The sequence below is a fragment of the Vicugna pacos genome, chromosome 16 (assembly GCF_048564905.1).
Source record: "Vicugna pacos chromosome 16, VicPac4, whole genome shotgun sequence".
Taxonomy (NCBI): Eukaryota; Metazoa; Chordata; class Mammalia; order Artiodactyla; family Camelidae; genus Vicugna; species Vicugna pacos.
Genome location: NC_133002.1, coordinates 43844307 through 43858027, shown reverse-complemented (window position 1 = coordinate 43858027; position 13721 = coordinate 43844307). Strand labels below are relative to the sequence as shown.

The 13721-nt window shown below is 45.8% G+C and overlaps 1 protein-coding gene across 13 annotated transcripts in view; it reads left to right on the top strand.

Annotated features, from left to right (window-relative positions):
* Positions 1-13721, top strand: part of VPS53 (VPS53 subunit of GARP complex) — a 140319-nt gene that overhangs the window by 40257 nt on the left and 86341 nt on the right. For all 13 annotated transcript variants that reach the window (XR_012059705.1, XM_072939080.1, XM_072939079.1 and 10 more), the window contains 2 exons: positions 9194-9280; positions 13251-13366. Coding sequence is in view for 12 of the 13 variants with exons in the window: in XM_006214426.4 (XP_006214488.2) it covers positions 9194-9280; positions 13251-13366 (203 nt within the window). In the remaining variant the exon portion in view is untranslated. The remainder of the gene's footprint in view (positions 1-9193; positions 9281-13250; positions 13367-13721) is intronic.

The following is a 13721-nucleotide window of genomic DNA, read 5'->3' as shown; positions in this document are numbered from 1 at the left end:
GCAGAATTAGTGTTAGCACCAGTGATTCGCATCTGATGGGTGCCTGCCTGGCGTCTGACCAGGGCCACCAGACCTAGACGGTACCTGGGGTGTTCGAGGACACAGGGAAGCATGCTGCTGTTCACATGCAGCCGTCCATGGCGGTGAGAGTCCTGTAGCCTCTGCTGCTGTTTGGCACCATCGTGGGGAATGGGCTGCATTGTTATTATTGCTGAGATTCCTTAAAGCACCTCTGCTCCTGCTGGGATGTCTTGTTTCCATAGCAACAGCTCTCAGTGTTGCCTGGCTGGCCAGCAGTATCAAAAGAAGGGACATTCGATAAATGAGGCTACTTACCCTTAGGTGTCTGCCTTTAATGGATGTCCCAGGGCCCTCTGTTTAGGGCTCATCAGATATGGTAGCCCTCAGCAATGTTTTTGCCGAGTTCCTTGCTTTTCGGTTGATTCTGGCATTCATACCTCTTTCTATCATTCACATCTCAGCTATTTCTAGTTCTTACATATCCCTAACAAGCTCTGTAAAGGCATATCCTCATCTTGCGATGTTTTTCTCTCCGTATCTAGCTTAGCACATACAGGAGGCACGCACTTTTTATTGAAGGGATAAACAAAAGACTGAAACTTTTTTTTTCCTGGAGAACGGCTCATTTTCAACATGATTTGAAGAACCCAGGAACTATTCTTTTGTGTTTGCCTGCACATGTTGAACATAACCAGCTTGCAAAGCTCTACAATGTGTGTCGACAACCTTTGGTTCTTAGAGGGATGGTCTCATCTGAAACATCACACTCTATCTGGGAGATCTGGGGATAATATTAATAACTACCATTTAGTGAGCCCCTATTATGAGCTGAGTCCTCCGTCAGGGTTCTCTTAGCTGTAGAAGACAAAATCCCAGTTCAAACTGGCTTTGGCTAAAGGGAGAGTCTTCAGAAGACTCTTCTCTTGTTTTGAAGGAGAAGTTGAACAATGAGTCTGTGAAAAAGTAGTGTCCCTTCTGGGCTTCTCTAACTACGGGAGCCGGTCTTGGAATATAAAGGGTTCTGAATATTTCTGTGTCTGTCTGTCTCCCGGTGTTGGCTTGATTGTCTCTACCCAGAGACCAGCTACTGTCTAACCTGACTTCACGTCCTGGGCTGCCACCACCAGAGAGAGGTGAACTTTCTTTCCTAATTCATTCTGGAAAGTCACAGAAAAGCCCCAGCTCGGGCCTGGCCTGCCTCTGGGACAGTGGACTCAGAACACAGTGAGAGGAAGGTTCCCTGGAGAAAGGAAGAGTGCTGGGTAAACAGTACCGAAGGTGTTCACTACTAAGCCCGATATTCCTTCCTAAGAACAAGTCTTTAGGTCGGGACTGTTGTTCCTGCTCTAGAAATGATGCATCTGTGCCTCCTCGAGGTTAAGTGGTTTGACAGAGATCACACAGGAAGTGGCAAAGCCACCATTTGAAGTCCAGTTGCTGGTTCAAAAACCCCCTGCTTTTTACTAATACGGTGCATTGCCTTTCCAAACAAAAGAAAGGGACCAGCAGACAGGTATAAACTTGGACAACAGAAATGATAGCAGAATAGTGGAAAAATAAGACTTTCTTCCCATTAACCTTGAATATTAGCACCTTATTTTTTCCAAAGAACATAAAGGCGTATCAGTCCTTCTGAAAATAAGTAGCCTTTTCCTCCTTCCTGTAGGGGCAGCAAGTGGAATCTCAGTTTTAAATCTCTTCTAGGTTGCCTCTGGATTCCCAGGATAATATCTCACAGCGCAAACTGCAGAACTAGATGCATCTAAGAGCTAGAGGAGATGTTAATTTCTCAAGACATTTCCATTGGCTCAGAGCCCCTCTGTCTACACAGGTGGCAGACAAGGTTCTGAAAAAAGAAAAAAGATGAAAGAAGAAGAAAGCAGTGGGGTCGGTGCCGGGTTCCATGCTGCTTATCTTCGGTGCACATGACCTAGCGTGGCTCTGAAAGCCCATTCAAAGTCGGCTTCTGGAGCCAAGGAAAATTTAAAGTAATGGTTATAGTTAATGATGCACAAAAATACAGAGATAGCGGAACTGGTTCTGCTGCATCTTCCAGGCCAGCTCAGTGGGTCACTTTGCATCTCCCGATCGCAGAATTTGACTTACTGAGGAGGACCACCACAGTAACTGCTTCCTACTAACAGCCTCGAATGCAGGCTGTAGCCACGCTCCAGTGCTCAGTTCAGACACTCCGGGAAGGGTGGATTGAAAGCAGACATTTTTGGGTGATTAGTTCTGTTTTTAATCCACATGCAGCTTGGAATGGAAAAGTAGCCACGTTTTATTTTAAAGAGTGTCAAGGGACAGTGCCAGAATCTTTCTTTCAACACGTTTTCTGATTAGCTAGGAAGTAAAAGTATTAGAGTTATTTAAAAATTAAATCTTAATCTTTTGTAGGTCTTAATGATTTTTCAAATACAAAACACTCCTTCCTGTGTAATTGATTATTAGAGATTAGATATCAAGTATTAGGGTGCCTTTTGAGAACAGACTTGCTTGATGGAGTGAATGCAAACCTTTGTGACTCTGGAAAATGAATTATATTAAATTTCCTTGACTTCAGTATGTGGTTATAACAAGCAAAAGTATTCCAGCCTAAAAAAAATCTGGCAGACAGTTTATCTTTCTTTGAGACTGTGAAATGTAAGATTGTGTGAGTCTAACTTGTTTGCTGAAAGAAGAAAGTGGTACCTTGAGTAGAGACAGTTCTGGTCGGATGCCAGATTGAGAACCAGAGAGAAATAGGGGTAGAAACCTTTTTCTGAGAAGGAATCATGGAAACTTCTTCAGACCTCAGGTCTAAGTATAGAACTTGGCTCTTTTGCCTTTCTTAGCTGAATATCATATGTCCGAGGGTGTTTATCTGGAAGACGGTGCCTGTAATCCCATCAGCGCATCATTTCAACATGACAGGACCAACAATATCACAGAATTTCATGCAAGCTGTGCCCCCAGAAGGCCAGTGCTTTCCGGTGGGCAGTTGCAGGCAGGCGCCTCTGTAGTGCTTTCTCACATCATGACCCAACATTTTTTTAGAAGGTTCCAGTGGGTTTAGAATTTACTCACCCCCAGCAGCATCCTGGGCATTAGACTCCCTATTAGCCAACTAGGTAACAGTTACAGAAAGTGTGATGCTGTGCTTCCCATTGTGTGTGAAGTTAGGGAAAGCCACAGCATCAACACGTCTCCTTCAGGCTGGTGGTCTTGGCACTGCTCCTCTCCTGAGAGGGGCCCCATGATGCTCTTTAATCTTTTGGCAAACATTTGTCAAGTTCCAGCTGTGCTCCAGCTTTGGTTAGATGCCGTAGTTGAGGTGACGGTATGATTTATCACCAGAGTCACTTTTGAGAGTGAGAAGGAGCTGTTGGTGATTATACTGGGACAGTCGTCATAACTGGCAACTGGAATGGACGATCGCCTGAGCTGAGGGTGTAAGGATGCCATTCACGTCCTTGGTCCGCACTCTAAAGGATGCTTACAGCTCTGTTAGAGAGCTGATACTCACACTGTAAACAATTGGAGAGCATTATAAAAAAGTCCTACTCTTCTGTAATTGTCCTGTTACACCCCCCACCTTCCACCTCCCAGTTTCTCCTCTTTTGTTTTCTCTCTCATCTTCTCATAGCAAGAATTTCTTGAAAAAATAGTGTATGCCAGGAGTCAGCAAACTTTTTCTGTTAAGGATCAGAGAGTAAATATTTTAGATTTTACATGCCACGTGGTCTCTTACAACTTCCTATCCCTGCTCTCGAACGGTGGAAGTAGCCGTAGACAATACCTAAACGAATGGGATTGGCGTGTCCCAAGCCAACGTTAGTTACAGAAACAGGTGGCAGGCTTGATTTGGCCCTCAGGCCATCGTGTGCTGGCCCCTGTCTCATACACACTGTCCCCACTTCGTCCCCTCGTCACTGTCTACTTCCATTCCCTTGACTCCACTGAAACTGCTCTTGTCAAGGTCATCAGTGACCTCCCTGGTGGCCAGTTCAGTAGCAGCCCCCATCCTAATCGTAATGTGAATTTTCAACAACATAAGACGTAATCAGTCTTTTCCTCTGCCTCCCAACACTTTTGTTTGGCTTCTGTGACACCAAAGTCCTTGGTTTTTTCTCTTGTCACTGGTGCCTTTTCTCTTGCATCTTTCTTCCCTCCTTTTTTCTTCTAGACTCTGGAAACCTGGAGTGCCCAAGGGCTCAGCCCTGGGCCATTTTCTCTTCTGTCTGTACTCTCTTGATAAGTGACTTCTAGTCCTACAGACTTAAATATCATCTATAAACTGATGATGTCTAAATTTTCATCTTTAGTCTGCACCTCTCTTCCAAGCTCCAGACTCATATGTCCAACCTGGTATCTCCACTGGATATCGAATAGACTCTGCACCTTTCACGTGTGGAAATGGGGACTCTTGCTTCGAGCCTGTCCCTGCTCCTGTGTTCTCTGACTTAGCTAATGGGATAATTCATTGGCTTTTCAAACCACGACCTAAGGGTAACCCTTGATTATTTGCTTTCCCTCGTTATCCACATCCAGTCCATCAGTGAGTCCTGCAGATTATATCTTCATATAAATCCCACATCGCCCCACTTCTTCCGTCACCACTGGCCACCTGGTCTAGACCCCTGCCTTCCTCACCACGACACTGCGGCAGCTTCCTAACAGGGCTTTCTCTCCTCTGTGCGGCCCTCTTGTCACAGAGTGGCTAGGGCAGTCTTTCACATATTTGCTAGCCCCCCATTTAAAGCCCTTCAGTGGCTTCTCATTGCACTTAGAGCAAGTCTCAGGCTTTTTGTGTGGCCCTTGAGGCCCTCCTTCCCCAAGTTACTAACACCTCTCGCTGCAATACCATCCTGCCATCCACTGCCTGACTGTTTGGTCTCCAGACCACCCAAGTATTTTCTGTATCAGGGTCTTTTATTTGCTGTTCTCTCTGCTTGGAATCTCTTCCCCTAGATCTGTAAAGCCCGACTCTTCCTCATCCTGCAGGTCCTGAGTCATGTGCTCTTTCTCAGGAGTCCTGTGACCACCGTTTCCCTCACTCTCCTCACTCTGCTTAATTCCTCCATCATGCCTGGCACACTCTGACATTTTCTTCTTTCTTTCTTTAGTTGTTTTGCCAATATCTCTTCCCATCTGCCACCTCTCGAAGTAGGTTCCTTGAGGACAGGGAGAAAGACCATGTCTGTCTGTCTACCATTGGATTCCCAGCGCTTAGAATAATGCCTGGTATGTGGAAGATATTTATTGAATGATTGAAGGACTGAGTTAATGAAATGTTGACTAATGTAGCTGGGACTCCAGTTGGCGCAGGAATTCAGAATAACAGTTTGGATATAGATAGTCTTCAGTCACGTCACTGGACAGTGCAGATCTATGTTGCTGGAAAGTGGGAGTTTGTTTATGGTGGAGTATGGCTTTGAAAAACAGTCTTTTATTTGGTGCCTGCTACTCTTCCCGCTTGTCGGCTTTTTGGCTCAGATCAAATGCATTTAGTACACGCCCTCTTACTGCTGTTGTGTAAAAACGCTCTGGCCCAAGTAAGTTACGAAGTTGTGACCTTCAGGGGGCTTCTTGGACCTCCCTCCCTTCTCTCTCCTACTACCAAGCAAACAGAAAAGCCAGTGTTGGTGATGGTCTCTCTGGGCTCCCTCAACACTCAGTAATGTGGCTTTTTCGTATTCAGTAGCCTCTTTCCTTTGCTAGATTGTAAGCTCCTTGAGAACAGGAATTATGTTTTTTCATCCCTACATCTCCAGTGTGGTATTTGTTGATTGAATGAAATGGATATTAAAATTGGTTCTAGTTCCTGAGGGAGGTGGCCAAAAGGAAAAAAAAGAGATTTTAAATTGTTGCAAAAGGAAAAACTGTAATCCAATGTTTAAAAAAAGTCAAGTGTCTAAAAGAATCTAAAAATATAGATTATTAATAGACACTCATTGAAAAGTGCCTTTCTTTTTTTTTAACATTTTTTGTTGATTTATAATCATTTTACAATGTTGTGTCAAATTCCAGTGTTCAGCACAATTTTTCAGTCATTCATGGACATATACACACTCATTGTCACATTTTTTTTCTCTGTGAGTTATCATAACATTTTGTGTGTATTTCCCTGTGCTATACAGTGTAATCTTCTTTATCTATTCTACAATTTTGAAATCCCAGTCTTTCTTAAATGGAGAGAGAAAGGAATATATGTAGGGCATCTGAGGTAGATGAAGTTCATCTGAAAAAACACATATATAAAAAACAATGGTTTACAATAATTTATTACTCTAGCAACAACTTTATAATTTGATGGCATGGCTAATTAACATCTTTGTCCTGAGTTAATGACCCAGTAATTTTTTCAGTATGTGAGGATTGCAACACTAAATTGTGTTGCTTGAAAGAAAGTCTGCAGTTGAAGTGCTGACACAGCCCTAACTACCATGGTCAATGTGTTGCCTGACTGTCTCCAAGGGCAGAGGTGGAGTGTGTGTGGACAACAGGATTGACTGGTTTTAAATTGCAACTTAATGAACACATATTGAGCACTTCCTATCTTACTCTGGACACTGTCCCAGGTGTCAGGGAGTCACAGTGAACGAGACAGATTCCTGCCCTCTGGAATGTCTTGGTCCAACCAAAATCCAGACCCACAAAAAAACCATTACAATCGTTAGGTATATGTAAAGGACCATGGACACCCAGACAATGACGGAATTGATTCTGCTGTTTGCTGCACGTATATTTGTGGGAGAGGGTGTTGGGAGGGAAGGGAAGTCGGGGAAGAGGATGGAGAAGAAATGGCCACGGGAGACAACAAAGGTTTGCGTGCAATCAATAGGTGTGTTGAGCGTTTTATTTTAAAGGTTCGCTCCTTTGGTTGTAAATGGACATTTGATCCACTTATTCCTCTTTCTCATTTTAATTTGGCCAGGACTTGATTTTAGTTCGTCATAATCTTATGAAATCTAAGGTGGGGTGGATGGCAGTCAGCAGAGCTCAGCGGAGTCTCGTATCCTGGTTTTGAGGAGACGAGTACTAGAAACGAGGAAGAGAATTCCTAGGAGGGTGGGGAGGTGGTGTGGGTGGGCGTGGATTCGTTCAGGGTGTAGCTAAGGATAGGATGTATCAGGGAGGCTGGCCTAGAGGCGGCGAGCGAGAGGAAGAACAGGGCATATGTGTGTGTATACCCGTGTGTGCATGTGTGCATTTGCCCAGAAATAAACCTAATATCTGTGTAGCTCTTTACACCTATTATGTAATTGAATCTCCCCAACAGCACCAGAAATAGGTGCCCCTGTCAGCACTTTGCAGACGAGGAAACTGATACTCAGAGAGGCCGTATGGCTGGTGTGTGACAGCAGAGGCAGGCCTCAGACTCCTGCCTTCCGGCTGGAAAGTACAGGAATTTCTCACTTTGCCACCACTGTTTCGGGCCTGCTGGATCTGGGATTGAGAAAGGCAGGATGGTAGGAAGCCAAGAGGAAGCAGTTGCTGAGTGAGGCATCCTCTTGGGCTGGAATGGGGTTGAGAGGGGCTGCTCAGTGAGCCCCAGTTCCATTCCGTCAGCCCTTTTGATTGTTTACTACTCTTCAGGTAGAATGTCCCAAGTTACAAGTTTTTGGCTCTGATAGTGATGCCATCTGTTGTTCTGAGACCAGACTTTCTGATGATTAAAATACCTGTGTCCAGACGGCAGAGATGACAAGTGTAAAAGCTCCTTTGCTCACAAGCCTTGGTAGCTGTAAGTAAAGCGATCGGGCAGATGTCCTCTCCCTGCCTGTCCGGGGGGTGGGACGAGCACCTGTTTGAGTAGTGTCACCTCAGACTTGGCGGCAAATGGCCCAAAAGGAGCAGCTTCACAGAGGGGCTTCCAGATGTTCATCTCAGAAGCCGTAACATAGTCACATGCAGCAGCTCAGCGTCCTTGTCCACATGTGTGAAACTCCTATAGACCCCAGCGATGGGAAAAGAGCAAAATAAAGTTCTGTTTGGGGCTGAGCCACACACAGGACGAGGACCTCCAGAGCCAGAAAGGAGTCCCAGTACCAGAAGAAGTGGGCAGCCCAGATTACCTGGGGAGGAAGGGGAGCTACAGTCCTTCCTTGTTGAATTTCCTGCAGAGGAAGTGGCTTAGGTTTGCTTTTGGAGGATGTTTTTCAGCAGAGAACAAATTGTGTTAGCTCGTAGTCCAGAGGTAGCTCTTGCACTGGGTACCACTGGAGGCAGAGGTTCAGAGAACTGTCTAAGGGCTTTTGTCTTTCTCCCTGTGTCTCAGCTTCACCTTTGTCTTTCCTCTGTTAGGGTGTCCTTCTCCAGGGGGCTGGCTGTTTCCTCCGCACAGACAAAGATGGCCACACACAGCTCTATGGTGACACTGGCCTTATTACATTTGTAAAGGGCTCAGAAGGTCCAGTTGGGATAGGCCACTCTTCAATCCAAAATAAAGTGCATTTGATGAAATGAAGAGTGAGTGCTGCTTTTGGCCACTGCATCTTTCCTGAGAACGCACATTCTATGTGTGTGCGGCGTTACACCCTCTCAACTCCCTGAATCTTGCTTCCAAACTCACAGAAGCTACTGTGGGTTGTAATGCTTTTAATGGGTAGCGCCCGTTTTTGTAGATTTTTATTTCAGTGGAAACATTTGGGTCACCATTAGCTTAAAGAGTCCCTTTCTAACTTCATTTCATTGGTTTCCAAGTGGGGTACTATACATGTCTTTAAGATTTGCCACAGTTCTGGGGTCCCCAGGCACAGTAGTGATTTGTTTTGAAGGCATCATCTTCTAGAACTCCCAAGATCCAGAGCTTCCCCCGCCCCCAACTCAGAGCCACCTCTGTCTTTCTGTCTTTTTGAAGGTTGCTACACACACACACACACACACACACACACACACACAAGCATGTCCTCTTTATTTGTTGTCATCAGTAGGTATAGTAATCACTGAGATAGAGGAAAGTTGTTTAGTTTTTAAATTAAAATGTTATGATGCAGCTTGGCAAGAATCCTGAGTTTTTGCCTGTATCCAAACGCTGGACTCTCTCTGTCTCTACTGTTTGGGTCTGGTAAGACTGTCAGTGCAAGTGCAATGAATCAGGAGAGCTTCCGTAATTTTCTTCTGAGGCTCCACTTGATTACGGTGGAGGGACTGATAATGTCTTGTTTTTCATTTGTTTCTCGTCTTCTAGGCACTTGAAGAGGCCCAGAAAGCTATTCAGCAACTCTTTGGAAAAATCAAAGATATCAAGGACAAAGCAGAAAAATCGGAGCAAATGGTGAGTTTAGGTTTCCTCCTGCCATTTCTGCACCGGAAGAGGAAGGTGGCGTCTCGTCCCGTCGTGCTAATTAATGGGCTTGTTCTCCCACCTGCCACCAACCCCACACCCACATCTCCGTGGCCAGCCCTGGGAGTACTTTCCAGATACATTCAGGAGGCGCTGCTGGACGTGGAGCGTGACTCACTATCCCTGCTGCCCTACATTTGCAGCCTTGGTTTTAAATAGGGCAAGTTTTCTTTTCCTTTCCCCAAAATAGTTTCCGAGTCATTTTGGATTCCTTTCTCCAGCATTGATTTGTATTACATATTTCTCAGTTAAGATGTCTGACATGTAAACTTGGTATCACTGGAAAACTGAATCTGGGGGTGGGAAGCATCCTGCCCGTGATATGTGCTGCTGGTTCTGATTAAGTCCTCCCTCTGCTCAGTGGTGTCCCCCCACCCCCGGTGTGGTGCTCAGAGCTCTCTGCCAATCGAGGGGCCAGCCTTGCATACCCCTGCTCCACGGGAGGCCCTATGACATGCTTGCTCCGGGGCTCCCCTTCTGACTACAGACTGTAATGTCTCTGAATGCCAGTGTCTTCCACTCTAAGTGAGAATAATAGTACTTCAAAGGGTCATTGTAAGAATAAATGTATGGAGAGCGCTGAGCATAGTCCTGGGCTGGTGTTAGTTGCTCAGTGAATGAAAGCCATAATTAATGTCATTTTTCCCCCCTACTTTTTTTGGTTACAAAAATGCTGCAGACCTCTTGCCCTCCATTTTATTATAATCTACTCCAGGAACAGATCTGAAGTCACACTCCTGTGTATCCTTCCGTTCTCTTCAATGGCCATTCTGGCAAGAGAGCAGGGTTTGGGATGCGGGGCGGGAGGGCCAGGCTTCCGCGGAGGGGACAGTGGGGCGGGGTGGGCAGTTTGATATTGTTAGTGACTAGCACGGCCTCCGAGGTCAGACTGCCTGCCTTCAGATCCACCCCCTCCACTTACTGACCGTGGACCTTAAACAAGTTATTTAACGCCTCTGTACCTCAGTTTCCTCACCGTGCAGTGGGGATCATGGTCGTGTGTACATTGTGGAATTGTGGGGATTCTGTGAGATAACCCCAGCACACAGGCAGGCACTGGCTGAGTGTCCGTCATAGCTGTTCTTACCTTTAGCTCTTCCTGCTCCTCCCAGGCAGGTGGCGTTAGGGATGTCACTACCAAACTAGGGTCAAAGGAGGAGAACTCTTCCATCAAAGGAAAACAGAATGAATACTTGTGCTTCATCCCAGAGTTAAATAGCCTTTGAGAGGAGGTGATGTGTCGTCAGAGAGGGATTTGGACTTGTGCTCCTTTCCCCGGGAGGCACTACACTCAGCACCACCCATGGACCACTAAAGCGCGATGCTCGGTGCCACAGTCAGATGTGACTTCTGCCAGCGTTTCTTGGGCTCAGATTTCTTACTCCTAGGTTTCCTCATGATGCTGATCTGCTGTTCTGTACTGTACTCCCTCTTCTAGCCCTGTGGGGATGCAGTGGCAGTTTGAGGAGACTGCTGCTGACGTCATGAGATGTTTTCTTTTCCAGCAGCCTGCTTTCCTGGACGGTACTTTGCTAAAGGCAAGAGGAGGCAGGGTGAAGAGAACTGATGTCTGTGGACTCTTTCAGCGTGCCCAGCCCTGTACCCGTTCCTTTATACAAGTGAACGAATTTAGCCCTCACAGCAGCCTTATGAACTAGGTTTTATTATCATTATTATTTTTATGAACGCCCATTTTATCAGTGAGGAAACTGAGACTCAGTGAGGCTAAGCAGCGTGATCTGGGACACCGAGTTGGGGAGCAGAAGAGCCGGAATTCAACCCTAGAACTCTCTGACACCCAAACCTGCCATGTTGAGTTCTGTGATTTTTTTGGCTGCCCAGGGATAAGAGTTAAGGTAAATTAACTACCAGTGTTTAGTTTTGCAGAACAGTCTCATGTGCCTTTGGCCTGAGCACCCCTTGTGTGAGCTGCCATTAAGGGTTTGGTTTAGGGGGGTAACAAAAAGTTGAGTGTGTCTGGAGAAGCGCAGGCTATGTGATGGGGAGGGATGGGGGACACTGGGAGTGAAGAGACCAGTCAGCTCCGGTGCGGAGCCACAGGGACCTGAAGGAGGAGCAGAAGGGAGCTAGTGGGGCGGAGGAAGAATATTCAGAATTTAATGACTAACCACGCAGGAATGAGCGGAGTGACTGGCTTTTAACACAGTAGTTAAAGACCCCTTGATATTAGCACTGGAGCTAAGGAACCCAGGGGATGGCACAGGGATTTTTCACTGGGAAAAAGAATGATTTCAGCCTTGTGAGGGAGTGATCAGATTATAGGGCCTGTAATAACGCCCATATGTAGTTTATTATACCACTCCTGATCTGCTTTTTCCCAAAGTTCAGTTGGTTATTCAGTCAAGAGGTGGTAGGTTCTTAACCCCACGCTCCCCACCCCCACAATAGAAATAAAGATACTTTGGTGGCCCGAGGGTTATGGAGAAAGAGCAGGCTTCATGGGGCAAGTCCCCATGAAAGAGGCTTTTTCTACTAAGATCCAAGTCAGCCTAGCAGGTTTGTGGGTGTGGAACTGAGCTGTGCAGGTCGTAATCTTCATGACTCCATCCAGGTGATCGGGCTCTAAAAACCCAGGTCACTCACTAGAGGGTTTTTCCACTTTTAATGAGAGATCTGTCTTTCTAGTGACTAGAATGTTTGTGCCCAGTTTCCAGGGCACCCCATTCCCTCTGGGAACCTGGAAAGCCAAATTGCTTTTTAGACCGTAGCTTGGTCAGCGTGGACGCAGACAGTTTAGTGGAAGAGTCCGCCTAGGCATTACCAGAGTTGGAGGATTGTTCCCCCGCTCACTGCTGAATGTACTTTTCTAGTGACTGAAATATGCTTACATTCCCAGCTATGGAGTTCCTTTGTCTTGGACCTGGTGGGTCAACATTTAGAATTTTACTCCTCCGATTGCCTTCTGTCTCCCTGAAGACTGTGCCTCTCCTCTTACATTACCCGTTAAACTGATGTTAGAGGAGTTACAGATCACTCTTTTTTTTTCTTTTTTTATTGAAGTGTAGTCAGTTTACAATGTTGTATCAGTTTCTGGTGTATAGCATCATGTTTCAGTCACACATATACATATATATATATTCCTTTCATGTTGTTTTTCATTATAGGTTACTACAAGATATTGAATATGGTTCCCTGTGCTGTACAATAGAAACGTGTTATCTGTTTTATATTTAGTAGTTAGTATCTGCACATCTTGAACTCCCAGTTTATCCCTTGCCACCCCCTTGCCCCACCTAGTAACCATGTTTTCTAAGTCTGTGCATTTTAGTCTTCTTGACATTTGAGAAGTCGTTCTTTACTGGAGACTGGGCAGAAAACTTTAATACCATGAATAAAGACCATCTCAATAGTATTAGCTGACCAGTACTGTCCTTTTTTTTTTCTTACTAGAGTTGCTGGGGCTTAAACCCAGGACCTCGTGCATGCTAGCACACACTCTACCACTGAACCATACCCCCACCCCCAATGCTGTCCATTTTGAAGCGAACCTAGTAGCCCCAGTGCTGGAAGGCATACTTCTCTGACCTTGTTCAAGAGAAGACATGATGCACTTGGCTCCTGGACCCTGTACGACCCTCTAAATTGCTGTTTGGATCATTCCACTTGGGGTAAAGAGTAAAGTTCATTTCATTCTCACAGCTGACGATTTTGTAACCCTAAGTAAAGTCTGTCTGCTGAAGAAATGCCAAATTAAACTTAAACAGGCTGATTGGAAATCATTTTGAGTATGTACTGGGGGAACACCTGTTTTCTCCTAGGGCTCACCTGACATGTCTTTTCCGCACTTCATTTGCATTATTTTCTTGTGAGGCCACTTGCAGATGGGTTTACGTTTTTCTTAACTGTCCTCCTTTTCCTCCTGTGGTTTTTCAATATTTAGGTTAAAGAAATCACCCGCGACATCAAGCAGTTAGATCATGCCAAACGCCACCTGACCACCTCGATCACGACGCTGAACCACCTGCACATGCTGGCGGGCGGTGTCGACTCCCTGGAGTAAGCATGTCTCGTTCTCTTGTGGGTCCAGGGGAAGTGACTGTGTCACAGAGAGAGCAGCAGCCTAGGTCTATTTACTTCTCAGCCTGGAAAGTCTCACCATCCTGCCCTGCATTCTGCAAATCGGTCTTAAATGTTTAGTCACCGCTTTGACTTTGTGCCCTCTGGTGCTCAGTGTGTGACAGACACCTGAGACTTTGAAGTGAGGGGCAGGTGAGTCTAAAGGAGAAAGCATTGGAGAATGAGTCCAAGGATACGGATCATTTACGCATGGTAGAGCTCTATTGTGCAGGCCGACGAGGTGATGTGGGGCCCTAATCACCCCCACAGTCTCTGCCTTGGCAAATGTTGCTGC